At 33.4% G+C, this 14,717-nt stretch overlaps 1 protein-coding gene across 2 annotated transcripts; it reads left to right on the forward strand.

Annotated features, from left to right (window-relative positions):
* The first annotated feature begins 6,758 nt into the window (after positions 1 to 6,758).
* Positions 6,759 to 8,447, forward strand: LOC131040584 (UDP-glycosyltransferase 91C1). 2 transcript variants are annotated; one of them, XM_057973532.2, is made up of 2 exons: positions 6,759 to 7,906; positions 8,014 to 8,447. In XM_057973532.2, the coding sequence occupies exons 1-2, from the start codon at positions 6,941 to 6,943 to the stop codon at positions 8,209 to 8,211; spliced, it is 1,164 nt and encodes a 387-aa protein (XP_057829515.2). In that variant the 5' UTR covers positions 6,759 to 6,940; the 3' UTR covers positions 8,212 to 8,447. The 2 variants fall into 2 exon arrangements, with proteins under 2 accessions (XP_057829515.2, XP_057829516.2); XM_057973533.2 differs by having other exon boundaries at positions 8,078 to 8,203.
* The last annotated feature ends 6,270 nt before the right edge of the window (positions 8,448 to 14,717 follow it).

Genomic DNA, 14,717 nt, shown 5'->3' on the forward strand with positions numbered 1-14,717 from the left:
TGTAGAATACTCCTTGTTTTCTTTCCTAACTAACATTCCTTGCACACAATGTCAATATGTTTGATGATCTTTGGTAAATCTCTCACTACTTTATAGTTATTGATCTTTATCATGTTGTCAAAGTTAACATGTCACAATGTCTTGCGACATAACCAACATTCATTAATCTGACTCAAATAACACATGTTCCAACTTTTTTCCTTTATGTAGTAAACATTCCCACTTGTCCTGATTCCTTCGGCTACCATCTTTCTAGTTCTACCTTTTCTAATAATACATCGAGTTTCTATGAAAACAAGTGCATAAACTCTATTGTAGATCTTACTAACACTCAATAGACTATGTCTCAATCCCTCTACATAATAAACACCATAATTTTTAGATTACCATCAATAGAGATGCTTCCTATTCCACAGATTAGTGCAACTTCCTCTCCTGCAAATTTTACAAATTCACCATCATAATTCTTTAGGGTAATAAACTTGTGTTTGTCTCTGGTCATATGATTTAAGCATCTAGAATCAATAATCCATGATCTAGGTTCAATTTTAGCATGAAACACAGTCTTCTCTTCTGGTCTTCCAATACATTCCTAATACTCTTCTTCTATTGCCAGAAATAAGGATTCTTCCTTCAATTATTTAGCATATTCTTCAGATGAGTGTACTTCTATAGAATACAAACTCCTTTCCCCTTATTTCTATCATCCATTCTTCTCTTAAAATCATTTATTCTATACCTAATTTTCTTTTCATCACCCTCTAACTTTCTATAATCTTCTTTATATGTATATTTTGAAGCATAATGACCAATTCTTCCAAAATTAAAAAATTTCAAGGGTAATTACCTTTGTACTTCCTAGTTCCTCACTTTATCCTTCTTACAAAGTTTGCTTCAATTTCATCCAGGTTCTCGTTAGTTTCTAGTTCATCTCTTGATATCCTTGAAGCATTCAATGTGGATTCTCTTTGATAGGACTTTATATCTTCCATCTCATCAATCTCATAGATAGGGAAATTACCAATAAGCTCTGATCATAACAATAATTGTGTATTTGTTCAAATTATGACATTCTTCAATTGTACACTTTTTCGGTTTATATGGTTTATCAAAGTAAATAGGATCTTTCTGATAACATAACTTTCTTCAAGCATTCCACCAATAGCTCGGATAGCCTTCATTGTATCATTTAATCTATGTATGTAACTTTCAACACTTTCATCATCAGCCATTCTAAAGCCTTCAAACTTATACTTCAGTTTCAAGAGTCTTTCTTGTTGTGTCTTTAGTTTACCTTCATATACATAACTCAACTTGTTCCAGATTCCCTTCTCTTCCTTCATTCCTTTTAATTTGTCAAAAAATTCATCACTGAGACACTTGATCAAAATTGTTCTAACCTTCACATTTGTCTCTTGGGCCTTAATCTCATATGGAGTTGACAGTCCATTAGGAGGTCATTGATAAACAATTTGGATAATCTCCTAGATTCCATTCTACAATGCTTCCAAATAAGATTCCATTCTTTCCCTCCAATAGTTGTAGTTTTTTCCATTAAACATTGAAGCTTTAACATGAATGTACTATGCCATTTTAGATCTACCTCAATCAATTAAGCTTTCCACAAATGAACCTCACTTTGATGCTAATTGTTGAAAACCCAACAAGACTGAAGGAGTGGGGGTGTGAATCAGTTCAAAACTTCAAAAATAGTTATTAATAAACTTATTCAATACCAAAACTTTAACTATCAACACATCAAACAGAAACACATGAACATCAAATATACATGGAAAACCCAAATAGGAAAAAACTACGATGAGAATGTAAGTCACAATATTAAAATAACAATGCTTACAATATTTTAGGCTTGTAGCCAAGGAGCACCAACACTTGAAGGACTTGCAAAACTAAGGTGCACTACCTTAGGAAAGATACAAAGGACCCGTGTAGCTAACAAACTCTTCTTCAAGACAAAATACAAACTATTGTCAAAGGACTCACTATCAATCAACAAATGAAATAGCTAAACTAAAATTGAGACAGATTGTCCTAATCGTGACATTATCCTTGAATAGTAAAATTAAGTGATTAATAACATGGCAAATATCTCTAACAATATCCACTATCACAACACTATCTGATAAAATATATTAGCTTAAAATTTCTTCCCAAACTATCTTTCATATCACCACAAACTCAAATCTGCTTGCAAATCATTTACATACACTTCTCACACAATTCTCTTCTCATCCATACTAAATTCATCCTTCCACACATCTTATTTGTGAGATACAACATTGAAATCCTAAACAATGGTCAACCAAGACAATACTACATAAAATAAGCCACCAAGATTAAAAAAAAAATACTTAGATTGGTCCACTCCAAGAGAGAGAGGGAACCAAAACATATCATAATACATCCACACATGCTAGCACATACTCTAAAGGATGTTAAAAACATAACATCTAGATATAATCAATCAGTCTGCCATATAATCACTTCCAATGCAAATTACGCCATGTGGATATCCAAAACCCAACACATATCCAGACCAAAGGAACATGATCCACTAAACTGCAATGCAATTAACATCATATCTGAAGGGCACCAAAAGCTTTCTGGACCACCTTGAATACAGGATGCTACAACCAACACCAACAGAGTATTTGGGCCAAACTCTATCCAAATAACCAAGGTATGGCAAAGCATATCTAGACCAATATCCATCCGGATAACCAGGTTTGACATTAATGACAACCATGCAAAATCTTGCTTCTAACAAATAATACTATGTAAATAAGGTATATGTTTTAGCATTTGTTGTATTTATTAATAATTAATCTCATACAAAATTAAGGTGACCCATTTCTCTAGGTATGTATGGGTAAGAAAGATGCAAATGGCAACACATATTCAATATCAATGAAGAATCAAAGCTACTTTCTATGGTAAATTCAATAATGATTTTTGAATTTTTTTTCTTTTTCACATACGAAGTCTTTTAACATCAAAGTAAGCAATCTAAATATTTCAATAATATAATAATTTTAATTGAACTATTAGAGTATTCTAGAAAAATTAAATACTAGATAGAGGTACTATAAAAAAAATTAGATTATAAATATTTTATAGTTTAATCTTAGAAATTGTATTCAATTTTTTTTTAAAACAAACAAACTAGTTACTAATATATGTGCTTAAAAAATGATATTAGATTACATATCATTAAATATGCATTAGGAGAGGTTCCCGTAAGGAATTTGAAATTAGTGAGCAATGACTATTAGTATAATTTAAATTTAGAAGCCCATAAAAATATTTATTAGAGTGTTTAGATCTATAGTTATCTTAGTCACAACCAATTAGAGATAATACTTTTGCATGTACCTATTTTTTTCCTTGTAACATGTCAATGTTGAAATCCTTAATAAATACTAATCTAGAGTTGAATGACAAGGATCTTTTCTATAATGACCAAGAATTCAAAAATGGGAGATTCTATCACCAAATGCATGTTTACAATTTGTATATTTGTATATCACTGTTGGCATTTTCAGTAGAAAGAAAGATTGTTGATATTCATTAAGGATATTGAGAAGGTTGTTGAAGACTATTTGATATAACTGAAGAAGGATGATAACTATCTTTATAACATTATTTTGTCATTGATGTCAAGAAATTGATTTTTTGATTTAGTATGATGTTGCCATATCTTAAGGAGATTGATTTGAAGAGAATTAAGATGTTGGTAAAAGACATAAAAATAATGTGATAAGTAAGGGGAGAAGTAAGTTATTAAATGGGCAACTATTACCGAGTTAGACAATAATGAGATCATGATGTTTAGATTGTTTTGATATCCTACATATGTTGTTGATTGTAAGGTTAATACTATACTATGTCACCGAGCAAAGAACCTAGTCAGTAAATCCTAAGGAACCTAGTCGGCAAACCCTAAGGTTATCGATATTGGTTAATGAAGGTAGAATGTCTACCGAGTAAAGTTTAGTATTTACCGAGTTGTAACCGAGTTATGACAGAGCGCATTGGACGAATACAAGCATTATTTAATGAAGGACAATGATGAGCTGGAGATGTATAAATGATTGGAATGCTGGACATGAAGTTTGTTAAGGATATATGGCAATAAAAGATCGGTAGGAAGATCTACAACGCAGATTGAACCGCAATAACCTTGTGCAAGTTCCAAGAAAGGAACGCAAGTCCCAAGGCAAGGTAAAACATTTTTAGATCGAAAGATGCATTGAACCTAGTCAAGAGTGAAGATCTGATGGCTAAGATTGATCATGCGAAATGTGAATCAAGGAGATTAGGCGGTGAGAATTGTTTATAAATAAGAAATTGTTGATAAACAATGTATGTGGGCAAGTGTAAGCACAAGGATGCTACATAGTGATTACCGAGCACCGAAGCTTGAAGACCTGTTTGAATAATAGAGTAAGGAGCCTAGCAGAAGACTAGATAAGTCTTATGACTAGATTGTTTTGAGCAAATAGGAATCTACTTTAGCATTTTAGATGTGAAGTTGTAGATATATTTTTATTACTGTTATTTTGTAAGTGACAGAAAATCTCTTAACCGAGTGGACTTAACAGTCTTATTTGTAAACCCTCTAGCAAGGTAACATTCTAAATGAGTGTTTGAAATCCTTTCACAAGGTCACTTCTAACAAAGTGAAGATCCTAACAGATCTGAGGGAAATCCCACAGTGGTTTTTTTCTATTTGGGTTTCCATATTAAATCTGGTGTTATATGTTTTATGATGATTATGTGTTTATGAGTTTTCATGTTTAGCAGTTTTTGGTTATATTGCTGAAGCATAAGTTATTGAGGTTGAATCTGTTGATTTCATTGAAGTTTAAGTTTGTATGATTCACACCACCCCCCACCCCCCCCCCCCCGCCTCTCATCTTGTTAGCTATTGGCATCAATACTTTACAATTAGTATCAGAACTATCAATCACTATTATGATTCAAATGTTTAAACTTTTATAAAGTTAATTTTTTTTGTCACAAAATTGTAGAATCTTGAATATTTATTGCCAAATAACACGTTTAATGCAACATCTAGCAGTGGTATCTTATTAAATTTCTAATGTGTTCTAGTTTCTTAAAATATAACACATTTGCTCTCATATGTTTATGATCATGAAGTATGTTATTTAAATAAGTACAAGCTAATTTGGGAAGAATATAATGTGCCTACTATTTCAAAGTATGTAATTGTACAATCTTGAAAACAATGAAATTGTTTAACACTTTGAAGTTTTGATGTTGTAGTTTATTTAACAAATACAAGGATCTAATGCTCTGTAGAGGAGTGTAAACAAGTCCATGCTAGTAAACCTTTTTTAGAATTAGGAGAAATTATTTTCCATGAAAAGGCCTTACCATATACAAATAGTTTATGCACATATTATTTGCCATGGAAATTGTCATAATAATATTAGTTATTTTTCTACTTTTACATGTTTAGCAACTCTTTTTGTAAGTTTCCATAGTGGAAAAATGTTTTATACATATATCTCTTAAAAAATTTATGTCATACTTTTTTCAGTTTTAATGTCATTGGGTTGAACCCCAAACATCCACCATGATCAATTTTAAAAAGGTCAAAAAAATGCCATATGCACCATTGACCAAGCTATTTCATTTAGAATTACTTTCTAGAGATATGTTATTTTTTATAATGTTCTAGTTTTAGCTTTTTCAAATATGCGTTTTCTATGTTTTAGTTTTAAGTATACTATCATGAGATTCAATGATGCTCTTTCTTATTGTTATTATAGAATATCTCTTAACATAATTAATCTCACCTCTAAATCTTAAAGTTTTATTATAATTTGATTATTTACTCTAAATAAATTAAAGTAAATGTTTATTTAAATTAACATACATACATACATACATATAGATAGAGGTTTTCAACTTTATCTAGTTCAATTTATCTAAAGGTGATTAGACATAGCTAAGGTGCAAAATAAAAAGATAAAATTATACATTGACATAGTAGATATGAAGTTTAAACAATTGTGAAAGTTACTTTAAATTGATACAAGTATAAATCAAAATCTACTAGAATTTAAAAATAGTAGTGAGGAATGAAAAGTTGACAAAATTTTAATAGACAATTTGAAAATACTCTATATTGAATAAGATATCTAAAATGAATCTTTCCTCACATTAATTTAGATGGCTATAGTTTCTTTGTCTACAAGACCATGTGTCATCCTTTTAGAGATGCTTTTATTTTTTGTTACTATATTTTCTGAGACACGTTTCATTTTTTTTGTTACTTGTTGATAATAAGCATGATCTATAAATACTTAAATTTATGTTCTAGATTCTTAAAATATGAATTATGATTTGTTCTTTTACAATCATATTACAAAATATCTTAAATTAATTCCAATTATTATTATATAAATTAACCTCTTTAATTTTTATTGTTACTATATAGTAAACACTTAGATTTATATTTTTGATTCCTAAACATGTTAATTATAATTTATTCTTTAACAATCCTATTAAAAAATATCTTATATTAATCCAAATCATTATTATATGTTATCTCTCTAGAATGAATGTCCATCTTCATAATAGAGGACAATTCAATTATCCAAAATCCGTTGGTACTCCACTATATAAAATTTCAAGTCCCAAGTAAGCTCCCATGTACAATTAAGATGGACCATTATTGGACAAGCTTGGTAGATGCTTTATGCAGCTGAGAAAGTTTAGCATACCACGACGTCTACCAAGAAGTCATATGCAAATTTGCTGAGATTTATTGTACCATACAGTCAAAAGAATTGTCAATAAAAACCACTTGCGGCGCTGAAAGTAGTGTGCTTTGCTCTTTGTTAGATCAAACATTGAAGGTAGCGTGCTTGATCTTTGAGTTGCATCAGCAATGGGGGAAGAAAAGCAGAGAGAGCTTCGTGTGGTGATGTTTCCATGGCTTGCCCACGGTCACATAACGCCCTTCGTTGAGCTTGCCAAAAGCCTGGCCACTCATGGTCTTAAAATCTTCTTCGTCTCAACCCCACTGAATATCAAACGAATTGAACCTCAAATATGCGATGCACCGGACATAGATCTGGTGGAGTTGGCGATGCCCACCGTGAAAGGGCTGCCTCCAGGTGTAGAGTGCTCCGTCGATGTTGTCAAGAGAGCAGAAGCGCCACTACTCGTACCTTTACTCATCACTGCCATGGACCTTTTGGAGAAGCCCTTCGCAATGCTGTTGCAAAAGCTGTCACCAGATTTTGTGATATACGACGTGATGCAGCACTGGGTTCCTCGTGTGGCCAATCCCATTCCCACCATATTGTTTCTGACAATGGGAACGGCCGGCTCCAGCTATTGGGAAGGGGAGCTGGACATGGCATCGGGAAACCCAACTGCCGAGGATCTTACCCTATCGCCCGCAGGATTCCCTTCACCCAATATTCACTTGACGTTGTTCGAGGCGCGGAGGGCCCATTTTCAGATATATGAGAAGCATGCAGGTGACCTTAGCGTCATCGAGCGTGCCAGCATTTGCTTGCGGGAGAGTTGGGCGGTGGCATGCAATACGTGTTTGGAGTTGGAAGGAGTGTACGTGGAGTATTTGCAGAGCCTGGTGAAACGGCCAGTCATCCCTGTTGGGTTACTCATGCGTGAACTCCCGCCACTCCCCATTGTTGACATTTGCTTGCAGTGGCTCGATAGGCAGCCTGCTGCTTCGGTGGTGGTCTTGTCATTTGGCAGCGAGTACAATCTCACCCACAAAGAGCTCGCCCCAATTGCAATGGGTCTGCTGGAGACCAGTGTGTCGTTCATCTGGGTTCTGCCTGCCGGAATCGACTTGCTGCCAGGCTTCCAAGATCAGATCGGGGTATGTTAGCCTCATTATGATCTCAATGAACTATTATTTCTACTATCTTCTCAAAGATCATAAATTGGGTTATGTTGTATTTGAAAATTACTTTGAATTGTTTGTAGGAAAAGGGATTGGTGGTGACAAAGTGGGTTCCACAGTTACACATTTTGAATCATCTTTCTACAGGTATATTTCTTACTCATTGTGGGTGGAATTCAATGACAGAAGGTTTAAGGTTTGGAGTGCCACTCATAACTCTTCCGATGCAATTTGAACAAGGGTTAAATGCGAAGCTTGTACAAGAGCTTAAGGTGGGGTGAAAGTGAGAAGAAATGAAGAGGATGGAACTTTTACTAAGGAGGATATTATTAAAGCAATTAGAGTCTTAATGATAGAAGAAGAAGGTGCCCAATTCAAATCTAATGTCACAAAGATAAGTAGTATGTTGAATGGCAATAATTTTCGAGTTGGTAAAAGAAACTTGATGAATTTTGTTTCCATCCTCAAAACATTTAACAAATAATTAGGTTAATATGATAGCTGTTGTTTCTCGGTAGGATTGTGTGTGTTTTTTTGCATCAACTTTTCAGATCTGTGATCCATCATTAGGATGAAAGAGAGCAACATAAGAATGAAAACCATTGTCATAGCGCTTAGAAAACCGTTTGGTGAATAATGTTGGCTTTTGTGATCCTTATGATTTAAAAGCTCTAGTGTGTGTTAGATTGTTATATTGTGTTTGTTTATTTGTTGTAGGATTTAAACTAGGGTTCACAGGTTTATATATTTATGTATGTTAGTGTTTGCTAAGGGGTTCCAATGGTTGGGTATGTAATATTGTGTTTGTGCATGAGAAAATGCAAGAAGGCTTATATAAGCCATTTCATTTTGTTATCTATTTCATCCCATCACTTTCATATATAGAATATATTACTTATGTTGAATGTTTTATTTTATGATATCTTACCTAACTATACTAATATCTAAATTCTGGACCTAACATTCTTATTTGGACTATTTAATGAAAGATAGATGTGGCTTTTGAAGGGAATGAATCCAATGGGTTGATTCGTGCACACACGAGTATTACTAATATTTCTAGTGTTTAAGGAATTCATGAATCTAAGGGTTCATCGTGATGATTGAAGATTTTCTATTGCTAGCATTAGTATTTCGACCACATATGATATTTTAAACCACTACTTTTATTACATAATTGATGGTTTATGTTGTAGGTTTTATCATTTCTTAGAAGTGATGTGCCAATGAAAGTTGATGAGATAGTATGATGACCTATTCATTTTTCACATAGAGGTCACTTTATTTTATTTTTTAAATATTCCGACCCTTTTCTATTACAATGCTAAGATCTAACCCTATATTTTATTTTATTTTTTAAAAACGAACAAGAAAACTAAGTTTGATGATGAGGTCAATAGATTGCTAGAGCTCATTTGTAAGTGTTTAATTTACAAAATAAATTGTGCGTAATTATATATAGTAGTTGCATGGTTTCTTTCCATGTATAATTATAGTTAAAGACAGTCATGTATAATTGTGTTTCTCAACAATTGTGTGAGAAGATTGATGGTTGTTTGCTTGCTTCTAGTTTCACTTGTTTCTACTTAGATCACATAGTGTATATTTTAAGAGATGAAGATGAGATTTTGGTTCTTTTCTTGTATGTGGAAGATTTAATTTGTATTGTTCGCTCCTTAACTATGAAAATACCCTTGATACTATATGAAGCACTTACACTAAACACAAATTTAGTTATATAGAAAAATATAAGAAGATTTCATTATGCAAATATAAATTGGGACACATATGTCAATATAATTTGAAAAGACAGGGGCACTTTATGTTTTCCTTCTCCTCTAGCTTGCGCATGGAGTAATTATATATATATATATATATATATATATAAATAAGAGGATGTAGTTATGGATAACAATTATGTGTCTACCTATTGTGATGAATCCTCAACCTCAAAAAATGTAAGCACACAATTCCATGATTTGAATTTGGAAATATTTTGAAATGCAAAATAAGAACAACTACTTATTAATTCCAACAAATTAAAAAAGTGAAAAAAGAAAGAGCGAATTGTGAATAGGAAAAATAAATTTGATATGTGATTGTAAATGTATTGTATTGACACCAAAATATGAGATGGATTCTATTCATGTTGTTCTCACTAATATTGCATTTTACAAATGACTAATTTTACTTAATAGATTTGAAGAGTACTTTCTTGTAAGGTGATCTTCGTGAGTAAATTTACAACAAGTAGACACCAAGATTGTGCAAGATTCTTCACTTGTTTTGATGTTTTAATGCTCATTGAATGCTATTAAACAAGCACATCAAAATTTGTATGAAAAGATTGATCGTTTCCCGCTTTCTTCAGTCACTTGTTTCCGCTTAGATCACTACTAGCCCGACTTTTAAATTTGAGAAATTTTTTACTTTTATGTCAAATATTGTATTGGGAACCTCCTAGTCAATGATATCCCCCATCACTGTCCATGAAAGAACATTTCAAGTCATCGGTCCACCCAATAAATTTTACTGCTACACTTGGTTGCTGATATGACTTAACGAAAGGTTACAAAACACCAGAGAAAAAATGATTCATCCTATCGGTGATCTAATCGTGCACATAAAGTTATTGGTTTGGGAAAGATTGGTGAAAGTCGACAATATAAAATTTGCTATTTAACAAACTAAATAAAGCTGCTGACCTTCTACAATTCACCGAAAGAGAAAGAAGAAAAAACGAAACATAAGCCAATACATAGCTTTCTACCAAGCAACAGGGAATCGACCTTTTTATTAGCGTTAGTTTTGCATGTAGTTTTACATGCAAACTGCTGCAGATCAATAAGCTAACTAATTCGATTAACTGTGACCACTGTCAGCGGTTGTCTTTGTTTTCACCTAAATTCTCTGATCATGCGGTCACTCTTTTTTTATAAATATGTATTTGCATAATGTAATTGATAATATGGTTAATACAATTTTCTTTCTTAGCTGTTCTGTTCTTATCTTCTGTGCATTGGATCTGCAAGTTTGTCTTTTTTTTTTCAGCAAGATCTATTCTGTGTTGTGCGGTTACAGATACAAAATTTTACATGATATCAAAGAAAAGTTGCTAGGAAGAAGAAGCTAAACACTTTTATTTGTAGGCATTGAGGACTGAGTTGTTTTAGATAGGAATAACCATTGTATTGAAGGTTCTTGTTTTGTACTCTTTTGAAGATATATTAAGGAGTGAATCATGTATATGTATAAGGGTTGTAGATGCAAGTATTGTGGGAGCAATCAAAATGGGCATGAACGGTGTGCTCATTTCTGACATAATGCCTTTTAACTCTTTTTTGGGAATGCATCAAAATTTCAAGTTGCTCCTTCTCCACCTGCAGAGACAGTTTTTGTACCTTCATTGCCTCCACTAGCCAATTTGACAAAGATCTTGGCTTCTCCGAAAGCCTCATCAAATCCTCTTCAACGGATTAATTATTGTCTCTTAATGAGTAAGATATGATTCTACCAAACATTGCCTTCCTGTTTGTAGAATCCCACATTGTCGATTTGGAGGACACCATTGAGGATCTTCATATCCTCTTTTCTCATAGCTCTTATGGATTTGATTCATCTTCCTCTGATGTTAATGAGCACATCTTCAGACCCTATTTCTCTCTCTTTGCTTATATTTGTTTCTATCGTGGTAGTACCCGATTCACATTGATCTAGCTATCACCATACATCCATGGTCACTGCACCTAAATCTTCTATGGTACCTAATTTATCTTATCAGCATTTGTCACATTTTGGCATTGGCTTAGAGACACCTAACAATAATTTGGAGGGATCATCATTTCCTTTGGACTATGATCTACATTGGTTTTCAGATACAACATACATCTTGAGATTTCTTCCTACATATTCCTTTCAAGATTTGGGAGATGTCATTCATACATGTTGTGAGATTTTCACACATCACCCCATTGCAAATGGGGACCCCCACTTTTTGCTTTCTAGGATTAGTCCTCTTAGCTTAGTTAATAGTTGTGTTATAGGCTTTGGTAGTAATCTTTGCATTGAAGGGATAGAGTTTCTTAAGCAACCAGAGGGTTCATCTGGTCTCCTGAGGATAGAGTGAAGGTAGTCAGTTGTCGAGGCTTTTGGAATGAATGACTTGTATCTTGTTTGCAAAGCAAAATTTATCATAGGCCTTGTCTCTTGCTCCCAATTTAGATCAAAATTATTCTTAAGACCTTCTTGAAAGGTTTATTTGACATGTTTCACATTGGAGGGGTTGAAGGAATTGAGGATTGAACAAGCGAAGCAAAGCCAAGTGAAATGGTTAAGTGAAGAGTCTTCCCTAAGGGCTTGTAATTGGAGAGAAATTTTCCTTAGACCTTGTACCTTGCTCAATATTTGGAGTGAATTTTCTAACATCCCATCCCTTGCTCAAGAATCCAAGTGAATTTCCTCCATAGGTACTCTTAAGGGTCAAATTGGTGATGCTTTCATGTGGAAATATTTGAAAACTTAAGGCTAAAATGAATAAGGTAAGAGAAGGATGAACAAATTGAGTTGAGGGGCAACATCAAGTTATTGCACCTCACCCAAAAAGTTTAAGTGAAATCTTCTCAAGTTCATGTACCTTGCTCACTAATTAGAGTGAATTCTTAGCAAGGTAGAGAGCTAATTAATTCCTTGGGCCTTCTTTAAGGATAAATCTAATAAGATTCATGTTTAGATGGTTGGAATACTTGGATATGATTCAACAAAGCGAAAGAAAGTTTGGAAATTATGTTTAAAATTTGCTATGACACCATATCTTACCCCAAATTTTGAGGGAAATTTTCATTGAGACCATGTACCTTGCTAAGGGCATGGAGTGAAATGTTCATTTGGACCACGTACCTTGGACATGGAGCGAATTTCTCCAAACCATGTACCTTGTTCCCAATTTGGAGCGAAATACCTCCTAAAGGTTAATTCGGCATTGGAGTGACCAAAATAATTGAGCTTTGAGTGAGTGAAGTAAAGGCAAGTGAAGAGGTTGAATGAAGAGTCTATATAAAACCATTTACCTTTCCCTTGATTTTGAGAAAATTTCTCCAGGCCATGTACCTCACATCAAAATTTGAGAGAATTTTCTAAGGTGTGTACCTTACTCACTAATTTGAGCAAAGTTCCTTGAAATCATGTACCTTGGCATCAATTTGGAGCGAATTTTGCTCATGAATGTACCTTGCACCTAAATAAAAGTGGATTTCTTTTAAGGTATGTCCTTTCCCGTCCATATGAAGCGAATTTTAAGTGTACAATGCCCTCCATTTTGAGCGAACCTTCCCTAGACCATGTACAATGCTCATCAATTTGAGTGAATTTTGTTTATGTCATGTACACTACTCCCTAATTGGAGTGAATTTTCCCCAAAGTGTGTACATTTCCCTCTATTCCAAGTGAAATTCATCAAGAGGTAAGTTTAATACATATTTAACACTAAAAAAATTCAAAGATTAAGGCGAGTTGACCCTCTTTACAAAGAAAAGATTAAATTTAATTATCAAACTTAGGTCGGCCTGCACTCAAGAAAGATGACTCTTGCCTTAAGTGCTTATAGAAGAGGGGTCTAGAACATTCATTGAAATGCCAATTCACAACAAGTTCCTCTTAAAATCAATGAATTTTGGAGCAAATCATTCACTTTAAAGGGGGGGAATTTCATAAGAACAACAACAAATTCACAAAGGAAGAAACGAACTCATCAAGGAGATAGAAAAATTTGCTCAAAACCAAGGAGTTATCTCCTCTATAGAACACCTATCAAACCTGCAAATCACATGAAATTAGAAATTATGTCAAATTAAGGGATTGTATAAGCTATATATCATACGTGTTTTATGCCCATTTGTTTATTTTGTAGGAGGTAAGGAAGGAAACCAAATGGATCAGGTTGGAAGAAGATTTGAGTGAGGATCATAAAGAGGGAATTTCAAAACCAAGAATAAGGACAAGGATGACATTGATGAGCCTAAATAATGGCTCTATTTTGATAGATTTTTTATACAATACTCCTGCCTAGGTCTTATGGTTAGATGACATTTGGATTATAATATTCTCCTAAGTTGATACCTTTTAAGTGTTTCTGAAACTGGTTTAACTTATACCTAAGGATGTCATATAATGATTTTAAAGGATCTATCTATGCAAATATTTGAAAACAATTATAAATATGGTTTGCATTATATCATGTTAGCATTAGTATATACACATGTTTGTTGTGCATATTAATATCATGATGCAGGGTTAGCAAAGGTGAAGTAATGACAAATGGTGGTTCAAAAGAGCATCAAGTATATAACCGCAATGCAGACCTAGTCAGAGAAATGTAGTAATGATTGAAACCACTTAACCGGTTCTTCAATAGATTGATTTATGAAACATTTATAACTGTTCCTAGTGGAGCTTAGATCTAGGAGGCTAGTCTTGTTATATTTTCTCAGCTGCAGGAGAGATCTTGTCCCGTTGTCCTGCGATGACTTCTTCTTCTCTTGTTAATAAATCGTGTTCACCTATTCCATAGGAATGTGGTCGATCAATTAGAAGTTTGTTATAAATTTTCCTATAAATAAAGAGATCTCTCTCCTCTCTGGGATAGTGGAGAACGACCATAGTATTTTGTAATACACAGTCTTCTAATATTGTTTATGTATTTTCCAGTCAAGATGAAATAAAGAGATCAATGCGATTTTGAATAATTAGATAATGGTAATCTGAAGTTCTGGAGATACTCAAGGGGCCCACT

This window comes from Cryptomeria japonica, chromosome 4 (assembly GCF_030272615.1).
Source record: "Cryptomeria japonica chromosome 4, Sugi_1.0, whole genome shotgun sequence".
NCBI lineage: Eukaryota > Viridiplantae > Streptophyta > Pinopsida > Cupressales > Cupressaceae > Cryptomeria > Cryptomeria japonica.